This window comes from Sander vitreus, chromosome 3 (genome assembly GCF_031162955.1).
Source record: "Sander vitreus isolate 19-12246 chromosome 3, sanVit1, whole genome shotgun sequence".
Taxonomy (NCBI): domain Eukaryota; kingdom Metazoa; phylum Chordata; class Actinopteri; order Perciformes; family Percidae; genus Sander; species Sander vitreus.
The window spans coordinates 19,047,941-19,062,715 of record NC_135857.1 but is presented as its reverse complement, the minus strand read 5'-3'; the positions used below and the strand labels follow the sequence as shown (position 1 = coordinate 19,062,715).

General features: G+C 39.6%; 4 protein-coding genes across 11 annotated transcripts in view; 2 read left to right on the top strand and 2 right to left on the bottom strand.

Moving 5' to 3' along the window:
* Positions 1–656: 656 nt before the first annotated feature.
* sfrp2l (secreted frizzled-related protein 2 like) lies at positions 657–4,386 on the bottom strand. Its single transcript, XM_078246372.1, has 3 exons — positions 3,633–4,386; positions 2,524–2,604; positions 657–2,267 (listed from the first exon to the last, which is right to left on the bottom strand). Exons 1-3 carry the CDS (start codon positions 4,156–4,158, stop codon positions 1,849–1,851), a joined length of 1,026 nt encoding a protein of 341 aa, XP_078102498.1. The 5' UTR covers positions 4,159–4,386; the 3' UTR covers positions 657–1,848.
* Positions 4,387–5,466: 1,080 nt separating this feature from the next.
* lamtor1 (late endosomal/lysosomal adaptor, MAPK and MTOR activator 1) lies at positions 5,467–9,809 on the top strand. The gene is made up of 5 exons (XM_078246371.1): positions 5,467–5,707; positions 6,557–6,702; positions 6,817–6,894; positions 7,632–7,755; positions 8,118–9,809. The coding sequence occupies exons 1-5, from the start codon at positions 5,666–5,668 to the stop codon at positions 8,208–8,210; spliced, it is 483 nt and encodes a 160-aa protein (XP_078102497.1). The 5' UTR covers positions 5,467–5,665; the 3' UTR covers positions 8,211–9,809.
* Positions 9,101–14,018, bottom strand: lrrc51 (leucine rich repeat containing 51). 8 transcript variants are annotated; one of them, XM_078246362.1, is made up of 5 exons: positions 13,949–14,018; positions 11,967–12,075; positions 11,319–11,524; positions 11,067–11,215; positions 9,101–10,413 (listed from the first exon to the last, which is right to left on the bottom strand). In XM_078246362.1, exons 1-5 carry the CDS (start codon positions 13,973–13,975, stop codon positions 10,278–10,280), a joined length of 627 nt encoding a protein of 208 aa, XP_078102488.1. In that variant the 5' UTR covers positions 13,976–14,018; the 3' UTR covers positions 9,101–10,277. The 8 variants fall into 8 exon arrangements, with proteins under 8 accessions (XP_078102488.1, XP_078102495.1, XP_078102489.1 ...); XM_078246369.1 differs by having other exon boundaries at positions 9,101–10,379; XM_078246363.1 differs by having other exon boundaries at positions 12,006–12,075; positions 13,949–14,016.
* Positions 13,141–14,775, top strand: part of LOC144515483 (uncharacterized) — a 22,376-nt gene continuing 20,741 nt past the window's right edge. Inside the window, exons 1-7 of the mRNA XM_078246361.1 lie at positions 13,141–13,271; positions 13,396–13,480; positions 13,590–13,675; positions 13,798–13,871; positions 14,263–14,351; positions 14,429–14,503; positions 14,635–14,728. Of these exons, the coding sequence (XP_078102487.1) occupies positions 13,442–13,480; positions 13,590–13,675; positions 13,798–13,871; positions 14,263–14,351; positions 14,429–14,503; positions 14,635–14,728 (457 nt within the window). The 5' untranslated portion in view covers positions 13,141–13,271; positions 13,396–13,441. The remainder of the gene's footprint in view (positions 13,272–13,395; positions 13,481–13,589; positions 13,676–13,797; positions 13,872–14,262; positions 14,352–14,428; positions 14,504–14,634; positions 14,729–14,775) is intronic.

The following is a 14,775-nucleotide window of genomic DNA, read 5'->3' as shown; positions in this document are numbered from 1 at the left end:
ACTATAGTGACAATTTTATTAATCAATCTTTTCCTAACACAATTTCAAATAGATTAAACACATTAGTTTATGCAAGATGAGATCTACACAACAATCTTTCATGGTTTAGTCCTGTGGTAGATGTCAGAGAAAGTGCTGTGCCTCTCGGGATGTTTCTACTGCATCAGGTAACCGTAGACTGCAGGCTTTCTGAGCCACACAAAACAGATGTTATAACAAACTATGTTTGAATCTAAATAAAGTCTCTCTTACTGTGCCATGAAAACAGACATACTCACCTGTTTTCTAAAAAGGTTGGCGAAAGCAGAGCAGCAGTGCGGATGATAAAGATGAAAGTGGCTCTTCAGCCACAGAAAGACAGAGGTGTGTGTGTATGTAAGAGAAGGTAAGAGACCTGGAGGTGTGAATAATTTATGTATCACGTGCATGACAGTATATGTATATGAGCTGTAATTATTTCCAATTAACACAGTTGACAGTAACATAACTCTATAGCTGTTAAACACCATTTTTTTTAATTTTTGATCAGACACACAGCTTCTATATTTAGATATTTAGAATAGGAGTGATACAGTGGATAGGAGCAGAGACAGTGAGACGGAGAGAGGCAGTATGAGACATTTGATATATCAAGTTAATAGCAACAGGTGGGTGTGTCTGTGTGGAATCAAATTTCTTTATTTACTGAGTCATGATAGAAAGGTCAAGAAAAACAAACACACCCAAAAAAGCTAATTAATGGGTAACCATTAAATGTAACTCAACATGATATGAATTCCATTTTTTTATTATTAAAGTTTGTTGTTAAAAAGTAAAAACCTACAGTAGAGTCACATTAGGAACATATGAATGTAATAAAATGCAAACATAAAGACCAAACCAAAATTAAATCTAAATTATAATTTCCTTTCTTTCTTTTCATTGTTTCTCTTTTGATGTGACTTCCTAACATTTCACTCATAAAACTACTGAGACTTAAGCTGCTGTGAAACAAAATAGTAAAATATGAGGCAATAAAAAACTTGCAGGTCTATTATTTTTATGGTGTATGCGTAATGTGTATAAAACGACACTGTGATAGGATAGGTAGTATAACAAAACATGTATTTATCATTACAAGTATAACAATTGCTTCAACCCAAATATGTATCAATAGAAAATGTGTGATGAGATCAGCCGAAACCCTGCAATTGTTACCAAACACTTTGACTTTGATTAAAGGGTTATATTTTGCTCTCCTATATACACAAATGTACAGAAAAATACAAAGAAAATACACAAATATTGCCCCAATTGGAATTATATCAACCTTTGCATGCCATGTGTAGTAGTAACTTTTGTAGCAATGCCTTACCATCACTGACTGTGTGAGATTTCCAGAATAATGGGGTAATTGTTAATTACAATAAGGTACACAAACACCAGCTCTCTGTCTAATAATCATTCACTTTGTCAGTTTAGGAAAATGATGCTCTATTTTACCTCAATGGTAAAGTAATAGTGATATAACGATGCATTTGGTAAAAAGTCAATATGACGCACTGCTTTACTTGATGGGATACAAAATAAAATACATACATAGTTTTTTATTGGTTATTGAGTGTATGGGATTTAGCACCTTTTTTTCAGAGTTAATCAGGAACCAGTGTATGCAGATTCACAGATATCTATGAACTAAGGTTAATTGACGTTGTATCTAACAATCGGTACTCAAGTGATTTATTCAGTGTTATTTGGGAACTATTTGTTAGCTGTTCAGTATTTAATGATGTTGCAATTAGCAGCACACAGTTACAGACTGCATACGACTACAGAGCAGCATCCATTGGGCAGGACTGCAATCCCTGTCTACAGCTCTGGACAGGACGATTTAAGGAGCATTCTGATGAACTTCTTCAGCTCTTTGTCCCCTCTAGTCCACCTCACCAGTCGAGTCAGCACCAGTTGTCCCTCTTCGGCCTGAGCAAGGGCCAGGTACCATCCACTCTGGGCCCATTTCCCCTCCTTTCCTCCTTCTTTTGCTTGTCTCTTATCCATGTGCTCCTCCTCTAACCCCTTGTCTTCATTTGTCTCTGCAGAGTCTAAGCCAGGACAAGTACATGTGCCTCCTTCTTGCAGCCACAAAGCACTGTGGGCCATTGCGCCTCCAACCCCTTCTGCCCTCTCTGCACCTCCCCCTGCCCACCGCAGGATGCGGCTGCGGGCCGTAGGCACCAACTGACGGTCCCCTCCCACCATCGACACACTGCCCAGACGCATCTTAAACGCTGAAACAGAGACAGAGAGAATGCTATTCAAAGGCCCTAACAACCCAACGTCAATGAACTAATGGCGAGGTAACAGGTGCTATTTCAGACACATTGTAAAACAACCTCTCTATCTCTTGGATTAGATCATCTTTTCTGTGGCCTGTTTTTAATTGGATTCATAATACAGAGGGTTATGCTGTGTTCTGCTCCATTCTCAAAAGAAAAAAGGGATGTATTTTGTAGCTTACATTATCTTACATCAGTTTGTTCTCACCATATGGACTGTGACAGAAGTTTTCCTGGATGTCAGTTTCGCCTTCAGCAACCAGGCTACAGGCATCACAGATAACACTCCCTGGGAGGTGGAAAAGAGAGAGCGGATTAGATGACTGGGAGCAGTGGGGATGTAAAAACATATAAAAGGTGGTCAGATTGTCTTTGAGTCAAAACTCTGGGATTGAGGCACACAAACTACTTTGACAAGATAAGATTGGATAAAATAAAATGTTATTGATCTCCAAGAGGGGACATTTCAGTTGATGCAGCAGCACAAGAAACAAACCAAAGAGGCAGGAAACAGGTGAACTGTTTTCAATAAAAATAAAGTAATTACTTTCAAATACAGATTTGCACTACAGACCGATTAATTGTGAACTGCTGAGGCAGACACTGATAGTAATAGTAGAGTTAAAAAGATCCAATGAACAAACAGATTTGTCTTTTAACAGAAATGTGTTATATAGCCAAACATGTTTGATATGTAGTATGAGTATCCCTAAAATGTGGTTATTAAAGAAATGTAACCAAGATATGTAGTCAGGGGTGACCGACTGGGGGTAAAGGGGGACTGATAGGCTACAGGGCCCTAATGAGGAGGGCCCACAAAGATAGGCCTACTAGAATTAATAGCTCTGGTTGCGGGGAGGGGCCCAAAAAGAATGCCAATGTACATTGTCCAGAATTCTGTGCTATGCCCCTGTACTGAGCGGGACATTTTACGTTAAAAGACTGGACAAATTATATAATGGCACTTTCCAAATAAACTCAAACATTAATGGGCATTTCTTGTTTCTAGTGCATTGTACAAAAATATGCTTGCAGAGATAATTATGCTTGTGGTGTAGGCTAGTGCACTTGCAGAGCCTAGCCTATAGGGCATACTGCAGCAGGGATAGGACTCTATAGTGTAACATAGGACTATAATAATAGGATGCTTGAGTGTCACTCATATCAAAATGATTTGGAGGTGACAATGTTGTTTATTTAAAGTAGTTAACAGTACCTGTAGGCATTAGCCTACGTTATTTTAGTAGTGTGATGATACATCATCAGCTGTTTGTTTTGTGTAAAACCTGCCAAACAGAAACAGATCCGTCCACTGACCTTTCAACACTTCCTCATGCCTGACCTCCTCTGCCGTTCGCCCCTCCTGCTCTAAGGTTGCCGGGATACAGAGCTCGGTCCCGCGCGGGAACCGGGTGCAGTTGAACATCTCCGGCCAGGGGAACCCGAACGCGCTCATAACGGGCACGCAGCCGTCCCGCACGACCTCGCACAGGCTCCTGCAGGGGCTGATCGGCCCGCTGAGCTCCGGCAAACACACCGGAGCAAACAGCGAGCACAAGAACTTCTTGGTGTCCCGGTGGCACAGCTTGGAGATGAGGGGCAGCCAGGCTGCCGACTGCTGTTGGGCCTCTCTTAGTGTATCATGGCCGAGCAAGTTGGGTATCCTCATGTGCCTGTAGCCGATCCCGTGGCACAGAGACAGCGTGCTCGGGATGGGTTTACACACCGAGCGGACCGAGGAGCTGAACCCGAGCGACAGCGGCCCGAGCTGGGCAGGAGCCTCGGTGTCAAAAGCACGAGAAACTCCAAACAGCAAAATAAAGCTGAGCACAGAAACAAACATTGTTTTTGTTTCATCAAGAACAAAGTGAAGTCTGCAAAGCTGCTGCTCTTCTGCCTGGACTTGACCGGCATGTAGGCCTAGGTGTAAACAAAGAGGTGTGGAGGAAACGGGGGGTTAATGAGAGGGCAGGCGCCTCCCAGTCATCATCCCACCCCATCAGACTGGTGCCTGCCTCCACATTTAACAGTCACATTGCATGTCTGTTTCTTTAGTTTGGCAATTGGCGTTATTGTTGTATAGGCTGAACTGCAAACTGTGTTTGACACACTTAGCAGAAAGTAATCGATACACTGAAGTAGCCCATTTTTCCTTGTATGATTTAGGCTATGGGTAGGCCTAAAGCCAGATTCTAGACTTTAAAATTAATGTTTTCAAAAGTATTTCTTACCGCACATAATTTCAAATACACACATTGCACATTTGTTCTTAATGCTGTTTGTACAATATCGAGGAAATAACATAGGCCTAGGTGTTTTGGTGAAGATTCAGATCAGGATCAGAGGATGCCAAGTCCATGACATCTTTTAGAATTTGTTTTGATACTCTTTTATTGGCTTGAAAATGAAGTTGAAGCGGTGACTAAGATCAGATCAAGGTCATGTGATACATTTCTTTTGTTTTTATAATCCGGTCTAATTCATTTCATTTTACACAGTAGCCTATAAAAGCCATGTTACAAAACAGAAGTTCTGCAGCAAAAGTACGGGCATTGTTTATCCCCTCTTTTTTTGTAAAAGCTGTGAGAATTGAAAGCTGTTTTGATGAAGAGCTTTGAAAAGATTTACTGACAGTATTGTGAAATTAGTTACTAGAAATAAAATGTAGTTGTTGTGTAGAAGCACTGTGTGTGGTACTCTGTCATACTCAGCCAGAGGCTGTGAGAAACCCTTTCATCTTTTTTCCAGAGACTTCCACATGTGCACCAACATGCCTCGTCCTGCTCCCTTCTCCAGCTGCTGTCTATTTGATTTTGCTTTTGGTAGCCTATTATGAATCTAGACAGCTCTAACTTGATTAAATATTTGCAATGTTTGTATTTCACTAAATTTGCTCTCTTATTTTTAAATAAAATCTCTAACTAGCAACACCATTGGCATGTTTTTTTTAAAATGTAATGTATGATTTAGTTTAAGTGTGTATTTTTATATGTTTGTCCCACTGCTAAACATTTGTTATTATTATTATTTTCAATTATTTTTTATTTATTTATTTTTTATTTTTTATTTTTTACATAACTCACGTTTGAAAATTCCCTCGTCACGTTGCGGAGGCCACAGCTGCTTCTCATATACCGGAAGTGGTCGTTGTGTTGTTGCACCAGTGATATTGTCATGTGATAGCTCGTCCGAGGAGCTGCTGTTGACAGTAGCTTCCTACCTTTAGATGAAGCTAAAGTAAAACCAAGCAGGAGAAAAGTTTTATGTTTGTTGTAAGAAGAAAAACACGGCTTGTTTCTGACGGAGAACAAGAAGCCGGGGTTGTGTAATTTCGCCCCTCGGACGCTGAAATGGGTTGCTGTTACAGCAGCGAGAACGAGACCACAGAGCAGGTAGTTAACGTTAGCTGCTAGCTGGCTAAACTGTCCCGATTCATATTATAATTTTATTAAGAAACCAAGAACCTGATATTATTATATTTACTGATGTGTTTTCATACATGAAATGCATTTGAGTTAAACATGTGACGAGCTTACGAAGTGGTCGTTTTTTTTTTTTTTTTAAATAGTTTAAGTTATATGACACCTGGGAAGTAGCTTTAGCTTGCTAGTTAAAGCCTTCGGGAAAGGCCTGACCCAAGGCAGGCTATGAAGTTGGCACATAGATGGAAAAACGACCATAGATAAGAAGAGCTGGACAGATCTCAGGCAAAGAAACATGTTTCTAAGGAAACCGTATATATGGCAACTTATTTACAGTAATTTTTACGATTAGCAGGACATATTAGCTTAGCTAGTTACATTAATGTTATTTCCTGAAACCATAATGTTTTAAAGTAATCTGTAAATTACCGAATTAGCCTAAGTAGTAAATTACCAAATATTCCAAAAGGGCCCATCAACAACAGAAGCGATTGATGTTCTGGACACTATTGTCTTGATGTGTTTTATGTCCTATGACCCTAGCTATTTTTAGTTTACGGAAACAAGAGTACAGTAGAAATACTTATCGAACCTTTCTGTCTGATATACCCAACTACTGTGTTTTAGTCTGAAAATGTAAATTGTGTCTTTTGTTTAAAAAATTTTTTTAATGGGTCACAGAGTACTTAATAATTTAATTTCTGTTTAATGTCATGCTGAATAAAGGCACATTCTTTGTCACGTGTTTCTGCTGCATTGACTGTGACATAATTTGTTAAAATGTCATGAGCTGAACACCTTATCTATCACCTGTTCTAGGACCCTGATGAACGTAAGCCGCTGATCCCCCACCCAAACCCCGTCAGCAAGCCCCCAAATGGGACAGACTGGATCACTACCAGTGTCCCCTCAGCGAGGACAGATGAACAGGCCCTCCTTACATCCATCCTCACCAAGACGGCACAGTAAGACACTCCTTTATAACAATAGACGAGCCAGATTCAGCATGTGCTTCGGGATGAAAAAGCAGTAATTCACGTGCTCCGTTAATAAACCTGCCATTATTTCCTCTCTGTCAGGAACATTATTGATGTCTCGGCAGCTGACTCTGTCATGATGGAGCAGCATGAATACATGGACAAAGCTCGGCAATACAGGTATGTGGGTGAGCAGTTGTCGTCGAAGGCTGTTGCTTTTCAGCAGTTTTCTGTGTATGGGTGTGGGTCTGTATCTGAAGATGGTTGACATTAACCTGCTGAATCATACATGTAGGTAGCCTATAACACATAAAGGTAGCATGGGTATTTCAGTTCTGAGAGCCATATAATGATCACATTTTTAGTTTATAAGATGTTGAGTTTACCTTTGTGCTGTATATACTGTAATGTACACTGTATGGAGCTTTGCAGTGCTGTCTGGTTGTACTGAATCTCACTAAAGTATAGCTTATGGGAAAGAGATGTTCAGATTACTTACTTACTATCGTGAGCCAGCTTTATCTAAAGGCATGTACTGTTTGGTTGGGACTGTGGTTTGGTTGGCTTAGATGAATGTGGTAAGAATAAAACTGTAAACAATGTTTAGAAATTCCTGACCCGACTCGACAAGGTGATGGGGGAAGTGATTCAACAAAATGAATTGCAACAGCATAGGCCTATTACCTCAAACTTTACCTTAACCCTCACAATATAATGACATCTAGTGGCTAGATTTCTACCAAACACAGCAGCTATGTTTAGTCTAAAATACAGGTGCAGATTAAACTGCAGGTTGTCAGGACACAGCAATCAGGTTTAACAGTCAAGGTGACAAACTGTGTTTTAAACTTTAACTCTAAACTGCGGTTTAGGTAATGATAGAGCAACAGCCCCAGTAAGCTTGTGTTTTATTTCAGTACAAAGTTGGCTGTGTTGAGCAACAGTCTGCCCCAGAAGAAAGCCCTCGCTCTCCCCTCCCTCACCAGCCAGCCCCACCAAGTGCTTGCGAGTGACCTGGTGCCATACTCAGATGTTCAGCAGGTAATCATACACTAACACACATGGAAGATATGTTGCCATGCGTTTCCAGCACCCACATTGCTTCTTGTCATGTGTTGTTTCCTATACATTTAACATCAGAGATACTTGGAAACAGTATGCAACATGTGTAGCTGTGTGGTATTTCAGTGTGTTGGGGTGTGAATTAATGTGTGGCTTAAAATAGATTGATTAAAGATATCTGATACTTATCTGTTGTTACCGTTTTTGTCCACCTAATAAAACTAAATTCAGTAGTCATGCACAGCAGACTAGTCTTCCTGTTTTACTCACTGTTAATTGTGAATTTTATTTATTTTGCACACAAATCTCCACATAAACTCTGTCTTCCTCATTCTTTGCAGGTGTCCAAGATAGCAGCTTACGCTTACAGTGCAATTTCTCAAATCAAAGTGGATGCTAAAGAGGAACTGGTGGTCCAGTTTGCCATTCCCTGATTCTGCGACCCTAGCCCGCATATTGTTCCTCCCATCCCGCTCTCTCTGTGTCACTTCTGCATCCTCACCCTCCAGCCCGCCCTTTATTAAAGCATCATGGTCCTTGTGCTTCTTAGCTATGCCTCTAACTGCTATAAAGACAGAGACGATGTAGGATTGCCCCCATGGCTGTCCTTAATTGTAGGGCTGTGACATATTGTCCGCATGGGCAATGAAAGATGGTCTACTGTACATAGCCTTTGGGGTGTGCTCTCATATTTACAACAAGAAGGTCTCCTCTGTACTTAATGCGTGGATCACAGACTTTGTCAGAACCAGCTGTGGAATAATCATTCATCCTGCTTGGTGGTCGCTTTATATTTTTTAAACGGTTTCAGGGCCGTCTTAGTATCTTTATTTGGTTAGTTTCCCTAGCCTGTGTACTCGGTACCATAAGTGCAAGTGCAATGGTTGAGTATTTTAGCCATTTACCAGGATAAAAAACTTCCAACATGGCATAATGTTTGCACTTCATATGTCTGTAACTCTGTTCTGTTTACCCACGGGAAAAGCTGTTAGCAAAACGAGCCAAAAAAACACACCAAGAACCATGTCTCACTTACTAAACATGAACCAGTAAACCAACTTGACTGAAATTCCATTGACATTTCACTGTAATAATGTTTAAAAACTGACAGTGAAACAGGTTGGTTATTGGTTGTCCAGTGTGTAATCTGTTATTCCAGTTGAGGTTAAATCATGATTGACCTGTCCATGGCTAGTGTCCTCTGGTGGGTTGGGGGGGGGGGGGCAGGTAGACCTTTCTGGGACACAAGTTATCAAGTTTACAGACAGTAATGTGTCCTTTGCAGTTTTCTAGCACTAAAAAAAGAGCAGACAGACTGTTTAAATCAAATCCCAGAACTTCACATATTTAATAGCAGAGGCATTACAGAGATGAAAGGGGTAGGTTTGTGGAGGGTGCAGGGCCAGACATGTATTCATGCCGCCTTTGTACATAATTTTCTGATTGAATATAAAAACAGATGATGGATTGTATGAAGTTCCTCTTTTTGTAGAGAGTTCATTGTTCAGGATTGGCTAAGATCTTGTGGTGATAACAAATGTTTTTATGAAACACAAGAACACTTTTAAGGCCTGCATTAGTTAGCTTTTAAACAAAGCTTTTTGCTGCAGATTGTATTATGATTGAGTTATTCATATTAATCAGAAACTAACCATTGCAGCAGTGTGGGAGCACGCTAACAATCTATGTACCACAGCAGATACAATTATCCAAGACCTTTTTGTGATTATTTATTTGTCTTTTTAAATGTTTATTTGCTCTTCGGAAGAGAGGGCACAACTGTATGCGTGTGCAGGGAGCATGATGAGCTGGTCTGGAGTCTCTAAAGGGATGATCTGCAAGGCTGTGATTTATTTAAACCACGCAATTGATTTGAGCTTTTTGCAATGGGTTCTTTCTGTTTTGTTTGTTACTCAAATGTGTTATACTACCTGAAATATGTTTGAAATATCTTTAGGCTAGTACCAAAAAGTTTTAAGATTTTTTTGTTGGTTTGTTTTTTTGGTTTAATTCATTAAAGATTTTCAACATAATCACTTGTGTCTTATACATCTTAACATCTACATGCTTATATCTGGGAAGCGGTTAGTTCAGTAATGCTACAGAGTCATTAATAACTGGTATGCCACTGTAATAGAAGAATAATCCATAATATTATTCAAATATTACACAAACCACACCCATGTTTGCAACAATTCCAGAGAATTGACATGCATCTACACAATGTCAGAGCTAATATCTCAGGATTGTTCAGTGACATTTACCTCCCTATCACTTTATATCAAGTAATAAAGCGTTGACTTCTCTTTGGACTACCCAATAATAAACTGTTCATTTCAGCAGATAGAAATAGACAAAAGAAACATTAAAACAGTGCTGATTTCACCACAGATATACAGAGAAACATAATATTTTAGAGGTTTGTCAGTCGTGGATGTGGAGATCAGAACATTTCGGTGAAACTTTGATTTCAACACACCAAGATGGAAACGAGAAAGCAATCACTGGAGGTTCTCCTTGCTGCTTCTGCTGCGGTTGTTGCTGTGATGCCAAATCTTTGCCATGACTCGCTCCTGGCGCGTCACAGCACTGAAGTCCATCGTCTTTAACCGAGGCAAAGCAGAAATCACACGATTCCTAAATGCACAAAAACATGAATGCGTGTGCACTAAATAGTTTAGATACATTTTGTATGTGTAAGACCTTAAATTCACTTTACTGGTGGTACACATACAGTATACTACACATTGAGATTCAATTTAATCAAAAAGCTGCATTAATTCATAAGAAACCAGTTCATTGGAACAGACCTTTAACTGTGTGTGTGTGTGTGTGTGTGTGTGTGTGTGTAACAGGTGTTGCTACGCAGACTAGGATATTTACTGTAACATGAGCTTGATCTGCATTTAAGCACCTGTTACAATGTTATGCACCTACATGCTTGCCAATAATTTGTATCTCACATACAGTAGATACACACACACACTCACAAACAATGTAATTGCACTCTTGTAAGTACGTAAACCCTCACTCTGCACCTCTGAAGTGTCTGACAATATGAAGTGCTGAATTAGTCAGCATTTGGTTCTGTTCTGTACTCAGCAAACTACCAGCAGTTGTGCATTAATGCTGGGTGCTTATGGTCGCTTTGCACATTTACGTTCAGTTTTTATTAAGAACCACACAACAATGGCTGCAAAGTAAAAGTATCTCACATCCAAACATTGCACAGCTAAGCAGGATGTGTGTTTGTGATTGTGTTTGGGGTAGATTTGAAAGATAGTTTCCACCTGTAAGCCTTGTTGGTTTCTATGACATTTCCATGCAGAGTAATGGTGTGTAGATGTGGTAGCACTCCCAGCCTGTCCACCTCTGACAGAATATAAATGCTGTTGCCGTGTAGATACAACACACGCAGGTCACGCAGCTCGCACAAAACCTGGAACATGGGCACACATAGTGCATGTACTGTGAGAGAAAGAAGACAGCCAAGCCACTGTGCAAGCAAACATGCGAACAAGCCATGGAGAGAGGAAGCTTACCTGATCTATGTGTGAGATTTTGTTGAAGGAAAGGTCCAGCCAGGCAAGCTGTGATGGCTCAGCCAGGAAGTGGCTTACAGTCTTTTGGAGATCATGAAGGTCACTGATGTTGTTGTTATTGAGACGCAGAGAGCAGCTTAGGTACTTCTTCTCCGAATTTCTCTTTAAAGGCCGCAGACCGCTGCTGTGTTCCTCTGTCCATGCGTCTGAGGCCGCAAATAAAAGAAATGGTGAATAAGTACTTGTTGATTTGTTTGATTTTGTATAACATTTTATTTATGGTGCACATTGTTTCAAAGGCATCTAAATGTATTGATCAGTTTAAAAAAGATCATGCATCACATGTCCATTCAACTTAACATGGAATCATCTTGAGCTGGTTGGTTATACATTCATTTGGTAGCTCAAATGCCTCTAATTTTATTTTAAAGAAGAATAACACAGCCTGCACATGCAAGTTTATCATAACTATATAAATAGATATACTGAACATTTATTTCTGAGGTGTACTAATCCTATGACATTTCTGCAGTACACTGTAATGTGCAGCCATTTAAGAAAAATGTTCAGTTATTTACAAAGCGAGCTGTAATAACATTACAGGAAATAGTCATAGTCATAATAGTAAAAAACAATAGTGTAAAGTACCATAAGGAGCGGTGGAAAACCGGAGAGGAATATGATTACCTGCCAAACTGCTTATGTGTTTAAACGATAAATCAACTGGAGCTCCACACATATTCGCACCTTCACTTACCTGTGGGAGGACAGAGACTTCATGGTGAATTACTGGCGAGTCAACTCACCCAGTGATCATCAATCGCCATTAATTGAATCAAACACAAAAAAATAAGAGCTTTACTTATATGTAACGTGTTATGCCTTTGCAACATTGTTATTGAAACTTCCAATAAAGCCCCTTGAATTGAAATTGAATACATTTGCAAACACACTTTATGGCTATCTTATTATTATACAGCAGCGGCTCATACATTTCAATCCACGTAGCTACACACAAGCACAAACTGACCGGCCCAATTGTTTAGTTACTGACCTAACGTTACCTCAAATTGTTAATCCATCACAAATATCATGATAGAACACCGTATACTTACCAACAAACTAAAGCAAATTATGAGAGCACCACTAGCTAGCTAGCTAGCTATTTAGCCCAGGTTATGTAGCTAGTAACCCGTGTTTCGACGAAATGTTAGAGAACTAACGTTAACTAGATTATAAGCGCTAACGTTATGTTAACTGAAAGACAACAACGCGTTTCCAAGGAAACAACCAGGTACATTATGGGAATTGCAGTAACAATCAGATTGCACTTGCCTACATATTTCCAGTATAATATGAACATTTGGTTTCATATAAACAACTATTTCTGAATTAAAACAAATGTGTTTGTGTGTGTGTGTTTGTGTGGTTTCTTCTCTCACTTGCTAGAAACATCTTTTAGCTAATTGTACACGTAGCTAGCTAGCTAGTTCATCCCATCCGGGTTGGCGGATTCAGCAATGATCATTCATTTTAAAACGTGTTTGACGTGCTGCAACCTAGCTAAATAATGCTGACAATGCCGAGGCGAAAACTCATAAAGCAAAGCAAATAATTGTAATGTTTAACAATTATTTTAACTTTATTTGTCCCCGCCCACATTAAAACCAAGCGTGCCTGACGCTGGCCTGACGTAAATCTTTAACGAGCGCAACGTTTAGATGACTTCCGGCTTTTAAACCAATCCACTTGGCCTATTTGCAGATGCGTCGATATATGAAAACGGATTGGCTGGTTCAATCTTCAACAACCCTTTTTGAAATTTGTCTGGTTTGTTTGACGTGGGACTGTTTATTTCGTAGCAGATACGAAGACACGAAGCGGCTTCATCTATTTTCAGAGCACGACTAACGTTAAATACGATACAGAAAGAAGTGGCCAAAGTATTGTAAGGTGAGTCATGTTGTTTGGGTTAACACTATCGTAACGGTAATGTTAACTTTGTTAAGACTAGCTAAGTTATGTGCTAGCTAGCTCACGTTAGCTGATACGCCTGTATTGTTTTTGTTTTTTCCAGTTCCAGGTTAAAATTCTTAGCGTTACCACGTTAATGGTCAGCCAAGATGGCGATTAACGTGGGTGTTAAGGCTCTTCTCTGCTGGGTAAGTTTATAGTAATACAACATAATTTAATGTAATAATACGTTGATTCAAAGCTTATTAGATGGATGCAGTTATTATTTGACCAACTTGTCAAACTATCTTTTTGCAGGTCAACACGTTAAAACTGTCGGACCGAGAAATAACTATAGACGATTTACAAGATGGGACAGTCTTACTGAAAGTTGTTTGTATGCTGTAAGTAGGAGCAATGTGTTGAACTACATTTTAATTGCTTCGGGTTCTTGAAAGTATACAGATGCTCATTCCTTGGCGTACACCTCAATTTTTAATCTAGTTTCACCTTTGTTTCATCTCAGGAAAAGGGAACACAACTGCCATTTCATTAATTCCACTGAGGAACGATTTAAGCTCATTGCAGACTTTGTGGAAAGTAAGTGTTTCTACCAAAAACATCCTCATATTGTTGAAGTGTGACTGCTTACAGTTTTTATGGTACAAAAGGCTTACCATGACTGCATGTAGATGAAATGTCATCAAACAGTGCTTAAGACAGCAAATGTGCACTGTTTTCTTCAAATCTGTTCCACCTTTGAGTTGACCACACCCTGCATCACTGTTGGGTGTGGGCTAAAGTGTGCCCTGTTGCACCTGTAAACATGCCAACCAGACAGTGTTGTCAGGGTGTAAAGAACACACCCTGAGGATCACTTTTTATTTTATGTAAAGTTACTCTTTACGTTTTACAGGCAGACATGCTTTTGCATGCATATTGAATATTGCTGTCCTTTGAGAATGAACCTATCAATATGTTTTTTTATTAGGGGATTGCAGATTTACTGCAACCAAAGGCACTTCTGTATCTTGGGACAACATAAGACATGAAATCAACCTAACAGTTGAAATTGCCAAGGTATAAGACAAAGAAAAAAATAAATAAAGACAAACATAGGCAAAGGCACATTCTGACTCAGTTTTTGATACCACCAGGTGCTTTTGTTGCTCATATACCACGACATGATGAATGAGCGCTGCACTGTGAACTCATTGGAATGTCATGTGGAGGTAAGCAGAAAGTCGTTTTTCTGAATTGCTACTAAATGTTATGTCTTCACCACTTAGATACATCACATTTCATTCATCATGTGTTTTAAATATGTGCTGTTTTTATATATATCCCCACTTTTATCTGTTAGCAAGAGATAGCACACCTTACGGAGTCCTTTGTTATGGAAAGCGACGGCTGCGTGTTTTTGAGCAAAAGACTCGATGCCTATTTGGCAAGGAGACGTAAGTCACAAATTTGTTAAATCTTTCATTTCCTCATATGTCATACT